This window comes from Acinonyx jubatus, chromosome B3, assembly GCF_027475565.1.
Source record: "Acinonyx jubatus isolate Ajub_Pintada_27869175 chromosome B3, VMU_Ajub_asm_v1.0, whole genome shotgun sequence".
Classification (NCBI taxonomy): domain Eukaryota; kingdom Metazoa; phylum Chordata; class Mammalia; order Carnivora; family Felidae; genus Acinonyx; species Acinonyx jubatus.
In genome coordinates this window covers 120004461-120028171 of record NC_069386.1, presented here as the reverse complement: position 1 = coordinate 120028171, position 23711 = coordinate 120004461, and the positions used below count along the sequence as shown (strand labels likewise).

General features: G+C 41.3%; 1 protein-coding gene across 1 annotated transcript in view; it reads left to right on the top strand.

Annotated features, from left to right (window-relative positions):
* ALKBH1 (alkB homolog 1, histone H2A dioxygenase) overlaps positions 1 to 15824 on the top strand; it is a 29788-nt gene extending 13964 nt beyond the window's left edge. The window contains exons 4-6 of the mRNA XM_015071594.3: positions 5723 to 5813; positions 10709 to 10902; positions 11949 to 15824. Of these exons, the coding sequence (XP_014927080.1) occupies positions 5723 to 5813; positions 10709 to 10902; positions 11949 to 12378 (715 nt within the window). The 3' untranslated portion in view covers positions 12379 to 15824. The remainder of the gene's footprint in view (positions 1 to 5722; positions 5814 to 10708; positions 10903 to 11948) is intronic.
* The last annotated feature ends 7887 nt before the right edge of the window (positions 15825 to 23711 follow it).

Below are 23711 nucleotides of genomic sequence, written 5' to 3'. Positions count from 1 at the left end.
GGAGCAGAAAGGTGATGAATGAAGGAATGTCTCTGAGGCTGTGTCAGGGAAATGGGAGGCAACATAGGTGTAGAATTGGCCTTCGAGGAAAGAAGTAGAACCCCTGCTGAAACCAGGAGGGAGGGAAGGACAGAGTAAAGATTATGCAAAGTTTAGAGGTGTGGGAGAGAAAGCTCAAAGTTGCTCACTGGATCTTTTGCTCAGGCCTCTGGACTCTTGTCCTCAAAGGGTGTAAGAGCAGGACTCACAACTTAAGATGGGTGCTGAAGGTTTAGAACAGAAGGTAGATTAACTGAGAGTAAATATTTGCAAGATAGCCAAACAGTGTTGGCAGTCCAGATGGAATTAACTGGATGTCCATGTTCAGGGTTTGACTGTGAGGTTTAGGTTGAGAAGGGAGACAACTGGAAGCACTCAAATTCTGAGAAAATGGAGTTCTGAGAACAGGAGGTGAAACCTTAGGTTTAATGGATGTGAGAGACTAGGAGAGGAAGAACAGAAAGTTGTTGTCATGGAGGGAAATATTCAGAGTTAGGAAGGACACAATTTCCAAGCTTTTAAAAATGATTGAAAAAAATAAATACCTGTAATAGTATTTTATCAAAAACAGCCTTCAGACCTTTTCTGCCCTCAGACGTTTACTTTCACAACGATTTGCTAATGTCCCTTGAAGCAAGGAAGAAAAGACCATGCCAGTGCTTAGTTATGACACCCAAACTCCCCACTGCATAACAAGTGGACAGGCAGGACAGTCCATTTTCACCCAGTTAGGTACAGTTGAAAGCGGCACCATAGAATGCCAGCGCGTACATAAAGCACTTAGCCATGACAGGAAATGAGCAGACTGCTGTGTGGGCACATTGACCAGGGGAGAAGGTGGCCAGCTGACCCATCCATCATGGGTGCCTGGAGCTGCAGCAGAGGCAGGGAGCGGAGTGTGTTTGCTTTCAGTGAGAACCAGTAATCAAGGTCATATTTGGTTGAAAACATTCTTTTAGATAATTGGATGAAGATTTAAAGTTAGGTGCCAGCATACCCCTTGCATTCCTTAGAGTGGATGTGGCAGCTCTGTTGGCACCAAGCCTTCTTGGCCTCCTTTTGGACAAGTCAGGTTTAAAAAGAAAACAGCCCACCCCCTTTATTAATCCATCAGTATTTCCTGCTTGCAAATGATCTGGGAGTGCGTTAAACTTGGTTTTGGCTTTAAACTATTCACAGTGCTTAAGGGTGAATATTTTGGAATCTTTGTTACCCAAAGCCCACAGGGACCAGAATGTCACTAAGTAGTGCTGAGACAGGAAGTGGCCAGTGTTAGCCAGTAGTGCTCTCACATCTGCAAAGCTGGTCTTATAATTGTTGTGACTTTCCTTCCAGACATTCCTTCAAAGACAAGAATTGAAATTGTGTTCTCAGAAGACAATATGAAATCAAGGGTGGAATCATATACTAACTACGTGGGTCTAACACATTACACAAAATGTGTGTGTGTGTATGTAATTATCCTCACAATGGCACACTCAGTCATCACAACTGTACTTTCACTGGACAAGTCGGCTTTTTTTTAAGTTTGTTTAAGTTTTTGTTTTTGTTTTTGAGTTTGTTTATTTGAGAGAGGGAGAGAGGGAATCCCAAGCAGGCCCTGCACTAACAGTGTGGGACCTGATGTGGGGCTCAGTCTCACAACTGCAAGATCATGACCTGAGCCAAAATCAAGAGTTGGATGCTTTGCCAACTGAGCCACCCAGGCACCCCTTACTGCACAAGTCTTTAAGCCTTTTTTTTCTTTTTTGTTATGTGGCCTGGGCTTAATGCTCTTATACACTTACACCAATCCCCCCAAGTAATACAAGGCAAAACCCAAAGCCATCCTTATAGTGATACAATTAAGGTAGAAAAGAGATGTTCTTTTGGTTTCCTAAAACAGGAAAAAATTGTGAAAGGTATATCATAGAGGGCAGGGCGCCTGGGTGTCTCAGTCAGTTAAGCCTCCAACTTCAGCTCAGGTCATGATCTCATGGTTCGTGGGTTCAAGCCCTGTGTCAGGCTCTGTGCTGACAGCTGAGCCTGGGGCCTGCTTCAGATTCTGTCTCTACCTCTTTCTGCCCCTCCCCTGCTCACACTCTGCCTGCCCCTCTCTCTCTCTCTCTCAAAAATAAATAAAAATTTTTTAAAAAGGTACAGGAGGATTCTGGTCATGTTTGGTCATTACTATAATTTTGATAATTTTACTAATACCATAAATCTTTGTTAATTACAATAGCATATATCTTGAATCTTTTGATGGAAAAGCAGCTTGTTGATGCCATATCAGATGTCTGAAATACCATCACCCTCTATATTATTTTTAGAGCTGCATTGTTGTTATCTTTATTTGTTCAGATTGGTCTAGTTTGGGGTTTGGGGTTTTTTTTTGTTTTTTATTTTGTTTTGTTTTTTTAAGTTTATTTATTTTTGAGAGGGACAGAGTGTGCTCAGGGGAGGGCAGAGAGAGAGGAAGACACAGAATCCAAATCAGTCTCCAGGCTCTGAGCTATCAGCACAGAACCCGATGCAGGGCTTGCACTCATGAACCATGAGATCATGACATGAGCCAAAGTCAGACTGAGCCACCCAGGCGCCCCTAGTTTTGGGGGCTTTTGTTTGTTTTTAATTAATTTCCCTGTATTTTATTTTTTTTGGAGCACACGAGTCAGGGAGAGGGGCAGAGGGAGGGAGAGAGAGAGTACTAAACAGGCTCCAACAGCGCAGAGCCCAGTGCAGGACTCAATCCCACAACCCTGGGATCATGACCTGAGCTGAAATCAAGAGTCCAATGCTTAACCAGCTGAGCCACCCAGGTGCCCTGGTCTAGTTTTTGTTTTAGTTGTTGTTGTTTTTAGTGTTTATTTATTTTAAGAAAGAGAGAGTGGGGACGAGAATCCCAAGCTGACAGCACAGAGCCCCACACAGAGCTTGATCTCATGAACCATGAGATCATGACCTAAGCTGAAATCAAGAGTCTGACTAACCAACTAAGCCACCCAGGCACCCCTGGTCTAGTTTTAGTATAATAGTATGGGTTTCTCATCAAGAATAAAATGATCTTTTATTGATCTAGAAAGATGGAAGGTATTTTGTTTTGTTTTTTAATTTTGGCTGAAATAGTGTTTCCCAAAGTATGGCCCCTGATTCATCAGCATCAGCATCACTTTGGGAACTTAGAGATTCAGATTCTTAGGTTCCATCCTAGACCTGCTGAATCAGAATTTGTAGGCCTGGGCCCAGCCATGCACATTTTAGCAAGCCCTCTAGATGATTCTCATGAGCATTAAAATTTGGAAACCACTTGGCAGAAACTAAGTGGCATACACACTGATACATCAGATTCACTTGAGTCCAGAAATAAGAGGTCGTTCTTATTTTTCTGTCTCAAGTCTAGTAAGGTAGATTGTATTCTCCTGGGGGATCATTAGGGAGTTCTTTTATCTGTACCTTTAGTTGAAGACACATAGATAGAATTCAGGTTGTGTTAGTAACTGTGCATTCCTTTTTTTTTTTCTTTCAGTTTTTAGCTTTTACATGTAGAAAATTTAAATAATGTATGGTCATTCTGCATGATAACTGTTCATCCCAGATAGTGGCAGTAACTGGCCAAGCTTACATGTTGTTTCCCCTAAATTGTTACTAGTTATCCATTTTTTCTCATGCCAAGTGTCCCTGAGACCTTACCTGAGTTTGGTGATTCACCAGCAGGGCTCACGATATAGTTGTCTTCATGGATAGGATTTATTCCAGTTCAAAGAATACAGAGCACAATCAGTGAAGGGAAAAGATGAATTGAGCAGAGTCCTGGGAAAACCAGCCTCAAGCTTCCAGGGTTTTCTCCCAGTGAAGTCACACAAGGTGTGCTTAATTCCCCCGGTAACAAGTTGTGACAAATTGGAAATGTTGTCTACCCAGGAAGCTCAGTGCCCAGGTTTTGACTAGGGGCTGGTCACATTGACAGTCTCTGTCTGACATATATCAAAATTCTAGACTCCCAGAAGGAAGCTGGTGTTTAATGTAAACCTTATTATTTTGCAGAAAAAGTTTAGGCCCAGTGAGCAGCAGTTCTGGGAACGGTGTGAACCTCCCCAAATTCCGAGTTCCAGATGCTTGCCAATGACCAGGCCTTTCAAAGGATAGCAGTCAGATCTGCTGTGTTTCTTTTCTGCACTGCTGTCCTAAATAAATCAGTGTTCCATTCCTTTTAGCTGCTGGTCTTGATGTATATCTGTGTCATGGTGTCTTTCTTAGAATGTAAACTCTGTGAGGACAGATAGCATCTATTCTGTAAACTCTGTCAAACATCAAGACGAGTGCCACTTACAGTGTAAGTCTCTAATAAATCCTTTGCTTCTGCTCATGTCGTATGCGTGTATTGCCCACTGCTCCACTCCCTGTTTAAGTGCTGGCCATTCTTCAATGCCTTGTACAACTCCCAACTCTGCCATGAAGCCTTAACTGATTAGACAGCTAACTTTGAGCTCTCCTTTTTTCTTAATTCTATTGTCCCTCAAAGTCTTGTGATGTTCAGTTTAGTACAGATTTTATACTGCCTTGAGTTTTCCCCTCATTTTTTCTTCTTATACTTATCTGTCATCTCTTGTCAAATATAAACTCCTTAAAGCAGTTTAATCTTTTCTTTTTAAACACGAGTGGTTTTGGGACCAAAAAAATTCGATCAATTGATGATATAAATCAAATAGGAAAAAAAAAAACTAAAATTACTAGGCCTAGCATTCTTGCATTTTTAGGTATTCAGAGGTAAATCAAAGAAGCTTCTTCCTCTTTAGAAAAAGAGTAGATGAGGTACCTGGGTGGCTCAAGTAGGTTAAGTGTCCAACTTCAGCTCAGGTCATGATCTCGCAGTTCGTGAGTTCAAGCCCTGCATCAGGTTCTGTGCTGACAATTCAGAGCCTGGAGCCTGCTTCGGATTCTGTGTCACCCTCTCTCTCTCTGCCCCTCCCCTGCTTGACCTCTGTCTCTCTCTCTCAAAAATAAATGAACATTAAAAGAAAAGGAAAAACATAGTTAATCCCATAGATTTGATGAGACAGGATGTAATTGCAGGAAGTGCATCTCTCTGTTTTACAGAAACCCCCTGTGTTTTGAAATGGATGTCCGGAACCAAATCAATTACAGTGGTCCTTAATTGTTAGCTAAGCCTCAATTATCTAAGCTGTTTTATAGGGTTAAAGAAATCTTGTTAAACCAGTTATTTTTGGTTGTATACTATATTTTGCCAAACTTTCTCCCCCAACCTATAATTCTGGGAAGCCACCATCATTAGACATAGTGGTACCTATGATTAATCATACCCCACTTTTAGCAAACCAAATAGAACATGCTCTGTTAGCCAATTTTTCAATTACCCGTAGTGTCTGTGGTCCCATTTCCAGTGGATGGGTAAAAACATTTCTGTTGTTATTCTTATTTTGTCATTATTGAGATGCCGGAGACTTGCCACTTAAAATTGATCCCGTTCAGCAGAGGATTTAGAACAAGGACTAAAAATGAGAGATGCTAACATGTTTTTTTAGTGTTATTATATTCTTGTCAACTCATTTGTCTTTTCTCATTTTTCCTATCAAGATCTTGGCCAACAGCTTATACCAAGGAAAGCAGATTTACTCCAGGCAGAGGGACTTTGCTGCCAATTGAGGTGAATAATTCAATCCTCTTTTGTCCCTAATCTTCACAGGCTTAAGGAAGTGAATAAACGGAGACCCCGAAGTTTACTAGAGAAGTTGCGCTGGGTGACCCTAGGCTACCATTATAACTGGGACAGTAAGGTATTCACATTTTCTTGCTAATTCCATTGTCTTCCACTTTTTACACTCCTTGGGCTCAGTGATTGGATTTCTTCCTGGCCACTATTTTAAAGTATCAGATTATCCATTTGTGCAGGGATCTCTTTCATCTGTCTCTTAAAATCCTCTTGATAACAGTATCTCAAGAGGAATGAGTAATTTTTCCCAGGATGAAATTTCTTCTTCAAATGCCCTTACGTTATATTATTTCATCAGAAGTCATTGGTGCTCTAAGTACATTTCAGGGATACAGATTTTTCTTTATTGTATTTAAGAACAATTCTCAATTAAAATCTTTATTTCCATTATTGTTTAGTGTTTGTTGAGCCTGTATTTTCTTTTTTTTTCCGTCAAATAATTTAATACATGTTGAGATATGTTTATAGTTATAGATATATCTTTATACATTGTCTTTGTCTACCAGAGGTCTTTAAGCAAAAGCACTGATTTTAATAAATTTGACAGTAAAGAAGATCATCTAGAATTGGTAGATGATTTGACTTATATACTTTGAGTGATTGTGTGGAAAATACATCATTAGTTAGGATGGATATGAACCCTGGCAATTTCTTTTTTTTTTTTTTTAATATGAAATTTATTGTCAAATTGGTTTCCATATAAACACCAGTGCTCATCCCAACAGGTGCCCTCCTCAGTGCCCATCACCCACTTTCCCCTCCCTCCCACCCCCCAACAACCCTCAGTTTATTCTCAGTTTTTAAGAGTCTCTTATGATTTGGCTCCCTCCCTCTCTTTTTTTTTTTTTCTTCCTTCCCCTCCCCCATAGTCCTATGTTAAGTTTCTCAGGATCCACATAAGAGTGAAAACACATGGTATCTGTCTTTCTCAACATCACTTCTCATCAGGGAAATACAAATCAAAACCACACTGAGATATCACCTCACACCAGTCAGAGTGGCTAAAATGAACAAATCAGGAGACTATAGATGCTGGAGAGGATGTGGAGAAATGGGAACCCTCTTGCACTGTTGGTGGGAATGCAAACTGGTGCAGCCACCGTGGAAAACAGTGTGGAGGTTCCTCAAAAAATTAAAAATAGATCTACCCTCTGACCCAGCAATAGCACTGCTAGGAATTTACCCAAGGGAAACAGGAGTGCTGATGCACAGGGGCACTTGTACCCCAATGTTTATAACAGCACTTTCAACAAAAGCCAAATTATGGAAAGAGCCTAAATGTCCATCAACTGACGAATGGATAAAGAAGTTGTGGTTTATATACACAATGGAATACTACTTGGCAATGAGAAAGAATGAAATATGGCCTTTTGTAGCAATGTGGTTGGAACTAGAGAGTGTTATGCTAAGAGCCTGTATTTTCTACATGATACCTATTTGGTGTAAAAAAAGGAGCTCCATATACTTCTGGTGTACTTTTCCATGAACTCAAAAAAGACACCTTTGCCTGCTATATAAGGTCTGAGCAAGACACAGATGGGAAAAAATGTCCTACAGTTAACAAAGTTCTCTTTTCTTAAAGTACAATTTCCTTTCCTGGCTTCTCTGCTTCCAAAAGTTCCTCCTTTATCACTGGCAGCCTGTCTCCAGGAGATGTTTGCCACCAAGTGGAAGGACTAATTCTTAGAATAAACTGAATAAACAGAATGGTATAGACCCATCTTCCCACTAACTAGTTACTTTCTAAAAGCTCCATAGTTTCAGTGAAACCAGCTTATTAACAAATACATTTAACTGCTCAAAATAAGGATAAATGTTGCTCAGAAATGTTCATGATACAATTCTTACTTTCAGTGATGCAGATTCAGTGGAAATATAGATATCTGTGTTTGGGGAAATAGCCTGTGATTCTTTCTGGCTTAGCCAGCCCAGGATTGAATATGAATATTCAGTATTCAATATTGAATAGGATAGTGCCTACCTCATAAGGTGGGTGTGAGAGTCAGAGGCTCAATGCCCGCATAACAGCAGTGCTAGGCTGTTCTGTGCAGTTAAATGCATTAACACAGTAAATGTTAGCTCATTGTTTTTTATGATGTTATTTTTATTGGTGGTACTGTTATTCCCCCAGGACTTAAAGGTACTCTCATTTACTAAGAAAAATGTGGAGTGAAAAATTACCAGAAACTAAATGAGTAAGCAGAGAAAAGTGGAAGAGACATAAGAAGACTAGTGGATAGACAGTTTGGATGGAGTTAGAAGCCCACAAAGGCACTTCTTTGATCACAGCACAGCCAGCCTGAGTAGTTGATCTTGTGAAGGACTGAAACTTGAAAGGGTGGAGAAAATCCCTTAAAGTTCTCTTCAAGAATAAATAGGAACTCTTATTTACAGTTCAGGAAAAGGAGAAGGAAAAAATAAAAGAGAAATTTCAACTGAGGAGACTTGGCCATCCATCAAAGACTTATCACATCCTTACCCTGAAGTTAAAGCTCACTTCTGGCCAAAGTAAATACATTCTCTCCAGAGCTTTGCTACAGCTGGGGTACATCAGGACACTCGCGGAGATTTAAGACAAAAGTGGGTTTTCTAATCATTTTGAGGTTGATTGGGCAAAGGGCGATGTGAGAGCAGCAGTGAGACAAAGGGGATTGGGGCTGCTGCAGGCTTACCTCACTGGGGTAGCCCTCACCCTCGTCTACCACCTTGATGTGCTCCTGAATTGCTGGGTTTTGGAGAGAAAGAATCTTCTGGCCTCTTTTTTTTTTTTTTTTTTTTTTTTAAGAGAAGGATATTTGTGATCTTTATGTGCTAAAAACAGTTCAGAGAGATGAATGCTGAAAATTACTTCCATTTTAAGGTCCCGCCTTGACCACGGTATAAGTCAGTTTCAGTTCCAAAGTTTTGAGCATGGCATCTCGTCAAATTGACCAGTGAAATTGGCAGTAGGCCATATATGGGCTGAAGGTCCTAAAACCAAACTGGCTATCATATTTGAGTTGCTTTTTTTTTAAATAAGCTTTGTATTTTAGAATAGTTTTAGATTTGCAGAAAAGTTGAAAAGATAATACAGAGTTCTCATATACCTTACACTCAGTTTTCCCTATTATTAACATCTTACATTATTATGGTATCTTTGTCTTACCTAATGAACCAATATTAATACATTATTATAATGGTGAAGTCCATATTTCATTCACATTTCCTTAGCTTTTCATTCAATTTTCTTAGATTTTTTTTAATGTTTATTTATTTTTGAGAGACAGAGGGTGAGTGGGGGAGGGGCAAAGAGAAAGGGAGACACAGAATCCAAAGCAGGCTCCAGGCTCTGAGCTTTCAGCACAGAGCCTGACATGGGGCTCAAACTCATGAACCGCAAAATCATGACCTGAGCTAAAGTTGGCTATTTAGCCAACTGAGCCACCCTGGCGCCCCTCAGTTTTCTTAGTTTTTAACTGATGTCCTTTTTCTGTTCCAGGACATCACATTACATTTAGTCATCATGTACCTCTTGGCAGTGACAGTTTTGAGTTGCTTTTTTATCTTTTTTTTTTTAATGTTTATTTATTTTTGACAGAGACAGAGACAGAATGCAAGTGGGTTAGGGGCAGAGAGAGAGGGAGACACAGAAGCAGAAGCAGGCTCCAGGCTCTGACCTTTCAGCACAGAGCCCAACGCGGGGCTCGAACTCACAAACCATGAGATCACGACCTGAGCCGAAGTCGGACGCTCAACCGACTGAGCCACCCAGGCACCCCGAGTTGCTCTTTTATCTTAAGAGAATGATCCTATTTGGGATTAAAGTATACCAGAGAGAGACATAATAATTGTTTCATGTATAGACTCCATACAGGGTGAACTTGTTTAATTTATCACTGCATGACATGGTGCCTGCCATGTTATAGGTGCTCAGTATTTTGTTTTTCTTTTTTTTTAATGGCTTGTTTATTTTTAATATGAAATTTATTGTCAAATTGGTTTCCATACAACACCCAGTGCTCATCCCAACAGGTGCCCTCAATACCCATCACCCACTTTCCCCTCCCTCCCATCCCCCATCAACCCTCAGTTTATTCTCAGTTTTTAAGAGTCTCTTATGGTTTGCCTCCTTCCCTTCTCTAACTTTTTTTCCCCATCCCCTCCCCCATGGTCTTCTGTTAAGTTTCTCAGGATCCACATAAGAGTGAAAACATGTGGTATCTGTCTTTCTCTGTATGACTTATTTCACTTAGCATAACACTCTCCAGTTCCATCCACATTGCTACAAAAGGCCATATTTCATTCTTTCTCATTGCCAAGTAGTATTCCATTATGTATATAAACCACAACTTCTTTATCCATTCATCAGTTGATGGACATTTAGGCTCTTTCCATAATTTGGCTATTGTTGAAAGTGCTGCTATAAACATTGGGGTACAAGTGCCCCTCTGCATCAGCACTCCTGTATCCCTTGAGTAAATTCCTAGCAGTGCTAGTGCTCAATCAGAAGGTAGATCTATTTTTAATTTTTTGAGGAGCCTCCACACTTTTCCAGAGCGGCTGCACCAGATTGCATTCTCACCAAGAGTGCAAGAGGGTTCCCATTTCTCCACATCCTCTCCAGCATCTATAGTCTCCTGATTTGTTCATTTTAGCCACTCTGACTGGTGTGAGGTGATATCTCAGTGTGGTTTTGATTTGTATTTCCCTGATGAGGACTGACATTGAGCATCTTTTCATGTGCCTGTTGGCCATCTGGATGTCTTGTTTAGAGAAGTGACTATTCATGTCAGGTGCTCAGTATTTTCAATGTCTCATTATAAGATTACCGGATGCCTCAAAAACAGATGGATAAATCATGCTGTGTTAGAATTACATGTAAGTTAGATCATTTTAAAGCGGTAATTAATTTTCTGCCACAGTTTCCTATTTTCCTGAGATCATTGTTTATTTTTCTTATTTTCCCTACTTTTATCAAAGAAATACTCAGCCGATCATTATACACCTTTCCCTTCTGACCTGGCTTTCCTCTCAGAGCAAGTAGCCGCAGCCTGTGGATTTCAGGGTTTCCGAGCCGAGGCAGGCATCCTAAATTACTACCGATTGGACTCCACTCTGGGAATCCATGTAGACAGATCTGAACTAGATCACTCCAAACCCCTGCTGTCTTTCAGGTAAGCTGGTTCCAGGGATTTGGGATTACTGCCTAAAACTTCATTCCTTTTTTAAGGCATTTTTAAGCTAAAATAAATAAATAAAAGCTATAACTTTAAGAAATGGTTGGACTCTCTAATCTTTTACTCTTGGGCATCTTAACAGTGTTATAAGTAAAATTTGCCTAGTCCTTAAGAGTAATGACCAAATTACAGCTATATTTCTGTTTAAGATGTGTGGAATCTGCCTTTTGTATTGACAGGTATCGTCAGTGGTGTGTGGAATAGGCAGTGGAGGGCTGTAAGGCAAAGTGAGCGACCTGTTTGGACTAGGGAAGAGAAAGCACAGAACCCCGAGTAGTTTACTCACCTTGTCTCCCTAAACATACATGAAATTGGGCAAAGTGCTACACCTGTATCTCACAAATAAAGTGCCTGAACAGAGTCTTTTATTAATTGTCCTATCTTTAAAGTGAACAAGCATGATAAATATAGTAAAGGGCTCAGTTTATTGGAAGGCTTAAATCTTGAAAGTGCATCACACAGGGCACCTGGGTGGCTCAGTCAGTTAAGCATCTGGCTTCAGCTCAGGTTATGGTCTCATGGTTTGTGGATTCAAGCCCCACGTCAGGTTCTGTGTTCACAGCTCGGAGCCTGGAGCCTGCTTCAGATTCTGTGTCTCCCCCTCTCTCTACGCCTCTCATGCGCATTCTCTCTCTCTCTCTCTCTCTCTCTCTCTCAAAAATAAATAAACATTAAAAATTTTTTTTTTAAAGTGCATCACTAAAATTTATATGGGTAATACTAAAATTTTTAATCTACTTGTTTAACTGCTTTAAGTTTTATTTTGCAGCAGTACTGTGGGCTATTATAAGTGTAAGCAGCAGATCATGGGTTGGTCACTTACACAAGCCAGAAGAGAAGGGTCTTAGCACAGTTTGAAAAGGATGTGCAAGCAATAAATATCAAGCTGAAATTAGAAAAAAGGACAGTTGGCAATAACTTTCCCAGCCACGGTTAGTAACAGAAACTTACTACTGTGTATTGTTTTACTTATTTTCTCGTAGCTTCGGACAGTCTGCTATCTTTCTCCTGGGTGGTCTCAAAAGAGATGAAGCCCCCACGGCCATGTTTATGCACAGCGGTGACATCATGGTAATGTCAGGTTTCAGCCGCCTGTTGAACCATGCAGTCCCGAGGGTCCTCCCAAGTTCTCAGGGGGAAGGCCTGCCTTGCTGCCTGGAGACGCCTCTCCCAGCCGTCCTCCCCAGAGACTCAGTGGTAGAGCCCTGCTCTGAGGAGGACTGGCAGGTATGCACCAGCTACTTGAAAACGGCTCGTGTTAACATGACTGTCCGACAGGTATTGGCCATAGACCAGGACTTCCCTTCGGAACCCACAGAGGAGAAGAAAAGAGACATCACCACAGAAGGTTTCTGCCATCTGGATGATGAGAATAGCCAAGTAAAACGAGCAAAGTTAAACCCTGACAGCTGAGACTTGGAGAGCCCGTTCTTTTGCTCAGGCAGGTCTTAAGTAAATGACCACACTTTTTGTATTGCTGTAGACTTCAGCACCAAGACAAGCCAAAAACAGGGAAAAACTCATCATCAATCACACTGTTGCCTTGGAACCCATCCTGAAGAGGAAAGCAATTCATCACTCTGCTCAGAGACCGTTTGCTATGGTCCAGTCTGGTTAGGTGTTGGCACTAATGTACGTGAGAAGTCCAAGGAGCTTTGACCTTCCAGAACAGCCCTCTCAGCCTCTGCCGTTACCTCTGGGGGAGGTAGAAGTGAGTTTCCACATTAATGGAGCTTTATTAAATACCTCAGATTTTATTAATGGGAAACATAACGTTAAGCCCCTGCCACTACCCCATCTGGTGATTTGTGGTTAGATTGTGCTTCCAAGAGCCAACTGTTCGCCTCCCTTTCATCCTACTAGCCATCCTCAGAGTCTGCGATTTTCTCTTCCAGCTTTTCTGGCCTTCACAAAAGAGTCCTATACACATTAAGATAGCGGAACTAGACATCTCATCTCCTAGAAAAGAAATCAATCATAGTTGTCTGTCTTGCCTAAAAGATAAAGTATACCTAAATCCAAGGAAAGGGGAATAGGAGTTTCTCCGGATTTCTTTTAGGTCTAAACTCTTCCTGTTGACTTTTTAAATGCAATTTTAATTGTTGGACTAAAAAAGCCCCAAGGGTGTTCTGTAACTGTTTTCTCCATGAATAAACTTTCTCTATTTTAAATTAAAGATCTGTATCTATTTTTGAGGGTTAACATATCTGGGATTAGTTTTTTCCTATTTTTACTTGCTGCATTGTTCATGCTGTAGAAGCCCTCCAGCTGTTTCTGCCCTATACCATCCTGCTCTGCCCTTAGTATTCTTTGTGACTGTCACACAAGAGAGAATCTGTTTTGATATTCCAGTCACTGCTATCTTTTGTGATTGTGGACAGCTTGGAAAATGCATGAAGCACCAAGTGTTAATCTTTGTGCCCCCAGCAACTTGAATCACGGTACCCTTAGCTGAGTTGTTCTCCATTTCTCTGGACTCCAGACCGCCGTTTCCTCATTCAGAGATGAAGATAATATTTACTACCATCTTCTAGGGAATATTAATATTTCAAATGATAATGGGAATTTAGTGCTCCTTTCTAGAAATGTAGTGTCAATATTTTATTATTACGTGGGCTCTTAGAAACATCCCTGTTTGTTTGTTTATGTGGACGACTGGCTGGAAGCCACTTGGCTACCTGCTGCTTGCGGCGAACCTTCATTCCTCTGTCCTGCCTTCTTTTTTTTTTTCCTTAGGAACATTGTATATTGAGTTCATGTTTTAATCCTTGTTTTCTAAGAAATAAAAATAGATTCATCCGTTATGTGTAAGTAGTGAGGCTCTAAACTTAGTGCATGATAGGAAAATTTTATGTAATTAAAATTACCACTGGAAAAATCCCTTAAATTTTCCATAGTGTACATTATATGTGACCCACTAGAAACGAACATACTGTCATTAGCAAATCCAATAGATCAGCCTATCCTTCAGCATTAGGATAGTTGGTTCTTTATTCAGTTGAGTATCAGATAAAGGTGTTGGCTTGTGGTTAGGACCAGTGTGGTACAAAAAAGTACATACTCAAAATGTAAACTCACACTCCATGAGGTGAGATATGTATGCTGTGAAAAGCATGTGGAAACTGCGGCGAACCGAGGGAATAGCAACCGGTCTCCCAGCCTGTGCTCCCTCTAAGGATGTGCCGATTGAGTGGGACAGTGGGCAAACTTGTGTATACCATTAAATGCTCTCTCATTTTTATTTATGTCTGTTTTTATGAGGAACATAGTTGGAGATGTATATACTGCATCTCTACTTTGACAGCAAGCAGAAAATTATGCAATTCAGGAAAAAGGAAAAATTGATGATTTCTTCCACATTTACATGACGGTGATCCCCTAGGTTTGTTTTAGTTGTCTACCAGACATTTTCTAAGTCAAGAGTCAGCAAATTCTGACCCACTTCCTGTTTGTGTACTGCCCACGGACTAAGAATAGTTTTTACATTTTTAAGTGGCTGGGGAGAAAAAAGTTAAATGAATAATATTTTTGTGACCTATGAAAATTAGAGGAAATCCAGATTTCTGTGTCCATAAATAGTGTTATGAGAACACAGTCACATTCATTTCTAAAAAAAATTTTTTAATGTTTATTTTTGAGAGACCGACCACAAGCAGGGGAGGGGCAGAGAGAGAGACACACACACACAGAATCCGAACCAGGCTCCAGGCTCTGAGCTGTCAGCACAGAGCCCAACGCAGGGCTTGAACTCATGAACTGAGATCATGACCCGAAGTCGATCGCCTAACCCTCTGAGACACCCATGCCCCCCTACAGTCACATTCATTTATAGACAACCCATGGTTGCTTTGTCATGCTCGAATGACCCCTAGACTAAGGAACCTGAGACCAGGAGAAGGGACCAAGGGGAAGATCTTTTTTTTTATTCATTATTTTATAACAAAGATGCAGAGTGATACTCAGTACAATCTAGGATGTATGTGATGTCAAGAGTAGAGTCACAGGGCACCTGGATGGCTCAGTTGGTTAAGCATCTGACTTTGGCTCAGGTCATGATTTCGCGATTTGTGAGTTCAAGCCCCGCATAGGGCTCTGCACTGACAGCTTGGAGCCTGGAGCCTGCCTCGGATTCTGTGTCTCCCCTTCTCTCTGCTCCTTCCCTAAATCATGCTCTGTCTCTGTTTCTCAATAATAAATAAACATTAAAAAAAAAAAATGGAGTCACAGTGTTAAGCCTGGGGAAACTGATACTCATAGGATACTCTGCTGGTGGGAATGTTATCACAGTCCTAAATTCTGTCCCCTTGTCCTCTCAGAAGTGATGTGGTTTGATGATAAGTCAGATGGTCTTAAATCTGTTTTACAATGTGTACCATTTAACCCAATAAATGTCACTTCTAGGAACTGAGTGTAAGGAAGTAGCGCTGTTCACAAGATGTTTGTGTAAGAATGTTTGTAATAGTGAAAGTCCAAAATAAGCTCAATATCCAGGAGTTGATTGGTAAATTCATGTATTCATTCAGTAAGTGGTTATTGAGCACTGTTTTCTATGCAAGAGGTGCTGTTCTTTGCACAAAGTACCTGCCTTTGTGGTTCTGTGCTAGTGAGTGTGTGCTATACCCGTACAGTGGAAGTCTGTAGCCATTAAAAGTTATGGTTTCAGGGCACCTGGGTGGCTCAGTCAGTTAAGCGTCTGACTTCGGCTCAGGTCATGGTCTCACTGTTCATGAGTTTGAGCCCCATGTCGGGCTCTGTGCTGACAGCTCAGAGCCTGGAGCCTGCTTCGGATTCTGTGTCTCCTCTCTCTGCCCCTCCTCCACTCTCACTCTGTCTCTCTCTCTCTCTCTCTCTCTCTCTCTTTCTCTCAAAAATAAACACTAAAAAAATAAAAAAAAGAAAAGTTATGTTTTAGAAGAAGCGGTAGATATCTGAGAAAATACTCTTACTATATATTTAATGAGAAAATTCTGTTATGAAACCATGCATAATTTTGTATAGAATGTTTACATGTTTTTAAAAAAAACAAAGCATATGCATATAAAATGTGAGTGTTGATGGGAATATAGTTGTTTATTTTATTTTCTGTATTTCTAATTTTTTTTTTACATTGAAAATCCTTCTAAATCTTTCTTTTTTAAAGAATAGATGTTTGTGGGGGTTTTGGTTTTTCTTTTTTCTTTAAGAAATACTCCAATCTGGCAATTCTGCCTCTACTTGAAATTTGTCAGTCTCCAAATCTAAGCACATCAACATTGTCTAACAAAAGAGGCTTGTTTGAGGAAAAAATTTATGTAATAAAATACACAGCCACTATCAGTCATGTCTTAGAGACATTAAATCCATGGAGGAAATGCTCAATAAGTTAACTGAGAAAAACAGCTTAAAAACAGTATGCATAGCATTTTGCCAGTTTTTTGTATGCACAAAGTGTACATGCACAGAAAAGGCTAGAGGGTTAGCGTATTTTTAGATCTCCTAACTTTTCTGTAGCAGGCATAACTGCTCTTTGGAAGAAGGCCTCTGTGATGCTTTTTGAAAGGGAGCGGATCTGGACCCGCAGAGCTCAGGAGCAGTAGCTTTGTCTAGTGTCTGCTCATCTTTCCAAGTGTGTGCCCTCAGCACTTCCCAGCCTGGGCCCTTTCAGTCTCTGTTTTTCCTCTTGTTTTTAACAAAATGGCTGGCTGGTCCGTCAGAGCATAGGAGTCCCCATCTCAGGGTCCTGAGTTCAAGCCCCAAGTTGGGTGTGGAGCCTGGTTAACAAAAAAAAAGTCTGATTAAGATGGATTGTCTTGTGGCATGCCTGGTGGCTCAGTGGGTTAAGCATCCAACTTCAGGGGCACCTGGGTGGCTCAGTCGGTTAAGCATCCGACTTTGGCTCAAGTCATGATCTCACAGTTTATGAGTTCAAGCCCTGCATCAGGCTCTGTGCTCACGGCTCAGAGCCTGGAGTCTGCTTCAGAGTCTGTGTCTCCCTCTCTCTCTGCCCCTCCCCTGTTCACTCTTGTCTCTCTCTCTCAAAATAAACATTTTTTAAAAATTAAAAAAAAAGATGGATCCTCTTTAGACATTTTGCTTATTATTTCAGTAGAGCCTCTTGCCTGGTTCCAGCACCCTACATAGGGTTTTTCCTAGAAGGACCCCAGGTCCTCAGTGAGGCAGCTGTATTGCTGAACAAACCAGACTCAGCAAGAACTGGCTTGCATGTTCTAATTTTCCCAATTCGTTTTTCACTAAGATAAGCTGGCTTTATCCCTTTTTTCTTTTCCCTTAATCTGAAAGCTTGGTTTATTAGAGTTGGAAAAAAAATTACACCTTCGGTGGATTCGACTAAGGAGAATTAGAATGGTAATGAGGCGGAAAGGAGCCTGAATGATTATTGATCTCAGTGTGGCTCGGGAGCCAGAGGGCCAGCAGGCAGAAAAGACACCCTGCCTGTTTTCTCCTGTTCCAAAGGTTATGGTGGGGAAAAAAAAAAGCAATGCAAATCTAGTGTCTTAGCCTGGGTGGTACATTTTTATTGACATTCCTTTTGATCAGCTATCCTATCCAAATTTGAACCCTCTTGGAGATGAGTTTATTGACTCTCATTAGTTTTATTGGTAAAAAAAAGATTTAAGATGGTATAGTTGATGGAAATTGAAATAGAGCAGTGATCAAGAAAACTAAAATTTAGTAACAGCTCTAACACTGAGCTGTGTGACCTTGAATAAGTCACTCGACTGAGCCTGCGTTTTCTCATCTATAAAGAGATTTGACTGAGTAATCCCAGGTTACCTACAGGCTCAGCAATGCTGTTTGTTTTTTTTAAGTTTATTTTTGAGAGAGAGAGATTGTGTGAGCAGGGGAGGGGCAGAGAGAGAGAAGGAGAGAAAGTCTCAAGCAGGCTCCATGCTGTCAGTGCAGAGCCCAACACGGGGCTCAATCCCATAAACCGTGAGATCATGACCTGAGCTGAAATCAAGAGTCAGACACTTAACCAACTGAGCCACTCAGGAGCTCCAACAATGCTGTATTTCTAAAATGAGAAATTAACTTCAGAATCTGGATAAACATAAAGCAAAATTACCCCACAGACAAGATTTTTGTTAAGGAAATCATTGCATTAACCAGAGGAAAGGTAAGGAAAACTGAAACTTCTCAAGAAAACAAGTGGTCAGTAAACACGTGAAAAGAAGCTAACCTCACTAGTAGACAGGGAAACGAAAACTAAAAGCATGAGATGTAAATTTGTGCTCATCCACTTGGCAAAAACAAGGAGATTATAATCTGACTCCTCTCTCTCACACCCTAATCCCACAGTAAATATTGGCTCTACCTTCTAAGTATCCAGAATCTAACCACTTCTTTTCACCTCACTGCTACTACCCTGGCCCAAGGCCCTCCCATATCCCAACTGGTTTATTGCAGGAGCCTCCTCACTGGCTCCTTCCATGCTCCTGTACCCCTGATCCTATAGTTTACTCTTAACAGAGAAGCCAGGGCAAGGCCATTACACTAGGGCAGAGCATGTCACTCTTGTGCTCAAAACTTTCTAATATCACTCCATTACCTACAAGTCCCTACCCACCCTGGCCTTCATTTTCTCCTGATCCTCCCAGCCACTCTGTTCAAACCACAGTGACCTCTTTACTACATCTCTGAACAGACCTAGCACATTCCTGCGCTGAGCCTTGGCACTGGGCTGTTTCCTTTGCTGGGAATTCACACTCTCACTTCCTTCAAAGGTTCAAATATTACCTTGGGGACACCTTCCTGACTAGCCTATTCAAAATCTCAACCCCACAGGCGTTCCTAATTTTCTTTGCCATACTCTATTCTTTTATAGCATTTATGACATAACATTCTACATAATTTACTAAAGAAATCATGCTTTCATCATAAAGAAAATATGACGTAAGACATAAGAAAATATGACATGACATATTTTCATCATAAAGAAAATATGACCTAAATTGTTTATTGTTTCCCTCTACTACACTGTAAGTGACATAAGGCAGAAATGTGCCTTACTTTTCTAGGACAGTGCCTGGCCCGTAATAGTTGTTCAATATATATTTGTATAATGCATGGATATCCACAGTCGATGGGATGTATGAAAATGAACAGTGGGGAATGTCAGTGGGGAATGTCAAATCAATAAGGCCATTGTCCGTGTTTAGCGAAACTTTGATCTGGCAATTCTGCTTCCAGGTATCTTCCCTACAGAAATGCCTAAGCAGAGACACAATGGTATGTGTAAAAAAATGTTCATCACAGTATTGTTCATAATAGTGGAAAACTGGACCGAACCCAAATGTTAGTAGGGAAAGAGTTAATTGAATTATGGTTCATGTACACTATGGGACATTAATACTATGTACCCCTTCACAAGAATGGCTGCCAGAAAGGGCTCCAAGATGCATTGGTTATTTGAAAAATAAAGAATTGCAACATTATACACAGTTAAAACCCAATGTGTTAACTGCTGGTTGGAATGCAATCTGGGCAGCCACTCTGGGAAACAGTATGGAGGTTCCTCCAAAAATTAAAAATACAACTACCCCACGACCCAGCAATTGCACTACTAGGTATTTATCCAAGGGATACAGGAGTGCTGTTTTGAAGGGGCACGTGCACCCCAATGTTTATAGCAGCACTATCAACAATAGCCAAAGTATGGAAAGAGCCCAAATGTCCATCAGTGGATGAATGGATAAAGAAAATACGGTATGTGTGTATACACACACACACACACACACACACACACACACACAATGGAGTGTTACTCGGCAATCAAAAAGAATGAAATCTTGCCATTTGCAACTACGTGGATGGAACTGGAGTGTATTGTGCTAAGCAAAATTAGTCAGTGAGAGAAAGACAAAAATCACATGACTTCACTCATATGAGGACTTTAAGACACAGAACAGATGAACACAAGGGAAGAGAAGCAAAAATAATATAAAAACAGGGAGGTGGACAAAACATAAGATACTGTTAAATATGGAGAACAAACTGAGGGGTGCTGGAGGGGTTGTGGGGGGGAACAGGATAAATGAGGAAGGGGCATTAAGGAAGACACTTGTTGGGATGAGCACTGGGTGTTATACATAGGGGATGAATCACTGGAATCTACTTCTGAAATCATTGCTGCACTATATGCTAACTAACTTGGATGTAAATTAAAAATTAAAAAATAAACATTTAAAAAATCATTACCAAACAGATGAGGTTACTATAGTTAAAACTCTGAATCCAAATGTTACATGCTCTATTGTAAAAATGCACACGGTATTAGTTAAATATACTTTCCCTTCTATATATTTTTGTATCTTTGGCCAAACTCCCCAAGTAAAGTTTTGGTTTATGATTTTGTGCCCTAAAATAAAAATGTTTATATTTTATGCTATAAAGTATTGTTTAATGTTTAATTATCTTTGAGAGAGAGAGGGAGAGAGAGAGCATGAGTGGGGGAGGAGCAAAGAGAGAGGGAGACACAGAATCGGAAGCAGGCTCCAGGCTCTGAGCTGTCAGCACAGAGCCCGACATGGGCTTGAACTCACGAACCGTGAGATCATGACCTGAGCCGAAGTTGGACACTTAACCCACTGAATCACCCAGGTGCCCCTGTATTTTATGTTATAAAAGGAGGAGGAGGGGGAGGGGGAGGAGAAGGAGGAAAAGGAGGAGGAGAATGGGGAGGAGGAGGAGGAAGGGGAGGCAGTAAAGAGCAGAGAACATCAGCAAAGAAGCCAAAGGCCCAATCACCTGTTTCTGTCGGCTTTGATGAACACATACTGCGTGGTGGACACTTCTGGTTCAGCTTATATGTTACTATTTGTCTGTGGCCAGGGGCTCTACCAACTGAGTTCATCTGGCAAATTAATGACCTTCTAAATCTTTTACATCATTGTGAATAGAAAAAGAATCGTGGGGCGCCTGGGTGGCTCAGTTAAGTGTCCAACTTCAGCTCAGGTCATGATCTCACAGTTGGTGAGTTTGAGCCCCGTATTGGGCTCTGCACTGACAGTGCAGACCCTGCTTGGGATTCTCTCTCTCCCTCTCTCTCTGCCCCTACCCCACTCACTCTCTTAAAATAAATAATAAATAAACCTAAAAAAAAAAGAAGAAACCCAATGTGTTAAACTATTATGTACATGTAAATGTATATATGAAAAATACTATGTAAAAACTAAAAAGACTATTATCTGTATATGTACATACCTGTTTATAAATACATGGCGGGAAAGATACATCTGAATGTAACAGCGGGGAGGAGATTGGGAAGTGGTAGGGGGACTCTTTACATGCTTTTGTGTGTGTGATTTCTTTATAAGGGCACATTTATGCATTACCTATATAAGTATTTTAAATTATGCATGGAAAACCCTATAAAGAATCATTCGGTAATAAGGAATGGTGGAAATTCATCTTTCTCCAAACTCTGGAGGTTTCCTTTTTATAGATAAGATCTGGTATCGTGTCAAGTGATGCAGAAAGCAGCAGGTCTCAGCAGGTACCACGAAGCTTTCAGCCATAGTCTCTGGGTTGGGTTCTCCTTGGGCTGGTTGGAGAATGTTTGCTCACACCTATCCAGGCTAGAGAACCAGCTTCTGTCATGTTTTTGTCCATCCTAAGGTCAAGTAGTTTGTTGTGGCTAGAAACCTTGTTCTGCCTCTGTGATGAAAATACCAGGGCACCTGGGTGGCTCAGTTGGTTAAGCCTCTGACTCTTGACTTTGGCTCAGATCATGATCTCACAGTTCATGGGTTCAAGCCCCACATCAGGCTCTGTGGTGAGCGCACAGAGCCTGCTTGGGATTTTGTCTCCCTCTCTCTCTGCCCCTCCCCCACTTGGTCTCTATCTCTCTCTCAAAATAAAAGAAAGAAAGAAAGAGAGAGAGAGAGAGAGAGAGGAAGGAAGGAAGGAAGGAAGGAAGGAAGGAAGGAAAGAAGGAAGAAAGAAAGGCAGCTGGCTTTGATTGCCAGGACAATAGTCAACGTTGAACCAGTTTATGAGGACCACAGTGCTCGCCTGAAAAAAAGGAGGACTGTATTCTTCTAGGGACATGGCTGGGTAGATCCCATTGAAACCAGAAGTTATATTCTTTCTGTTAGCTCTGTGGTGAGAGACAGAGGAGGAGATGTAAAATCTCTTTGTGGCACACTGGTGGGTGTTTGTGCGTGTGTACATTTCCTGGGTGCGTTTTGTGTTCCCTTTTGTTAACACGTTAACGGTCCTGTTCCCAAAGTGAGATCAGGCCTGCAGTGTGCCCAACCAGCGGCTGGCTGCTTTCCTTGCTCCCAGCACTTCCTGAGAGCCACCGGATACAGGCCCTACAGACTTTGCTTCTTCATTTTTAAAAGGTGCTCAGCCCAAAGGGTCCAGTCTCAACAGCTGGTAAAGAGTGGACAAACCACCTCTCCTGGGTTTCTGGCTGTGGAATAATTTTCTTTCATCTCTGAAGACCAACATGCCATGTCTGTGTTATTAACGAACTAGTGCTTTTGGCGGGGTCACAGGGTGGGAGAATTGCCCACAGAGGTAAAAGAAACATCAGCATCGATGCTGTCGCTCAGGCATCAGCCCTTGTCTATTCATCCAGCAACTATTTATTGAGTGTCTGTGAAGTGTGAGTCACTGTGTTATGTGAATGTGACAGGCATTGTTTCTGCCCTCAGGTCCTGCAGTGAGTGGGGGAAAACACCTTTATAAGTAGGCAATCACCATAAGTACACCATAAACTGTGATGGGCTAAGTGCAAGGTGCAGTGGGAGAGGCACTTAATCCAGAATTGGCAGGGAAAGGCTCCCTGTAGGAAGTAAAAGAAGAGCCAACAAAGAATTCAGCTGGAATTAGCTTCACTACCCTCCTCTTTGTCTGAAGGCTATTTATTATCTCTTTTGTTTCATCTGGAAACTTTTGGGGATTTTTTTCAAGCCTTAATAGCTGATTCTGTCCGACTCACATTGAGAGATTCGTTTATCTCGTTCATAGCCCTTAGCAATGTCTGCTCTTACACCTTTTGTTCACTCCATTATCTGTGTCCTCCAAAGAATAAGCTCCTTAAGGGCAGGCTTTTTCCTGTCGTGCTCACTGACCTTTCCCTGACATCTAGAATACTGCTTGGTACATGGTACCTGCTCAGCAAAATATTGTTGCTGATTGAAGAAAGTTTTCTTTGTCATACTCTTTTGTTTGGTTGTTTTGTTGTTGTTGTTGTTTTTTGTTTTTTGTTTTTTTAGTTTTGAGAGAGAGAGACAGAGAGTGAGCAGGGGAGGGGCAGAGAGAGGGAGACACAATCTGAAGCAGGCTCCAGGCTCTGAGCTGTCAGCACAGAGCTGGACACAGGGCTCGAACTCACCAATGGCAAGATCATGACCTGAGCCAAAGTCAGACACTTAACCAGCTGAGCCACCCAGGAGCCCCTCTTTGTCATACTCTTGATGAGACTTTGTGCATCATGAAAGTTCTTTGCAAATAACTGGCTGCAGAAAGGTAGCAGCCTGCTGTGTGTGTGTGTGTGTGTGTGTGTGTGTGTGTGTGTGTGTGTGTCCAAGCAGCCTTTTTTGAGAGATCCGCTCCTTATCCTGAATAGGAATATGGCTAGAAAAGCACTTCCAGCATCATCAGCCAAATCCTGTCCAAGTACTCCTGATGTTTTAATCAGGGCTCATTCCACTACAAGACACAAACCCAGCAGATGACGAAAAGCAACCACGGGCTGGAAGTGCACCTGGCCTCCCTACGAACTAGAATCAGGAAAG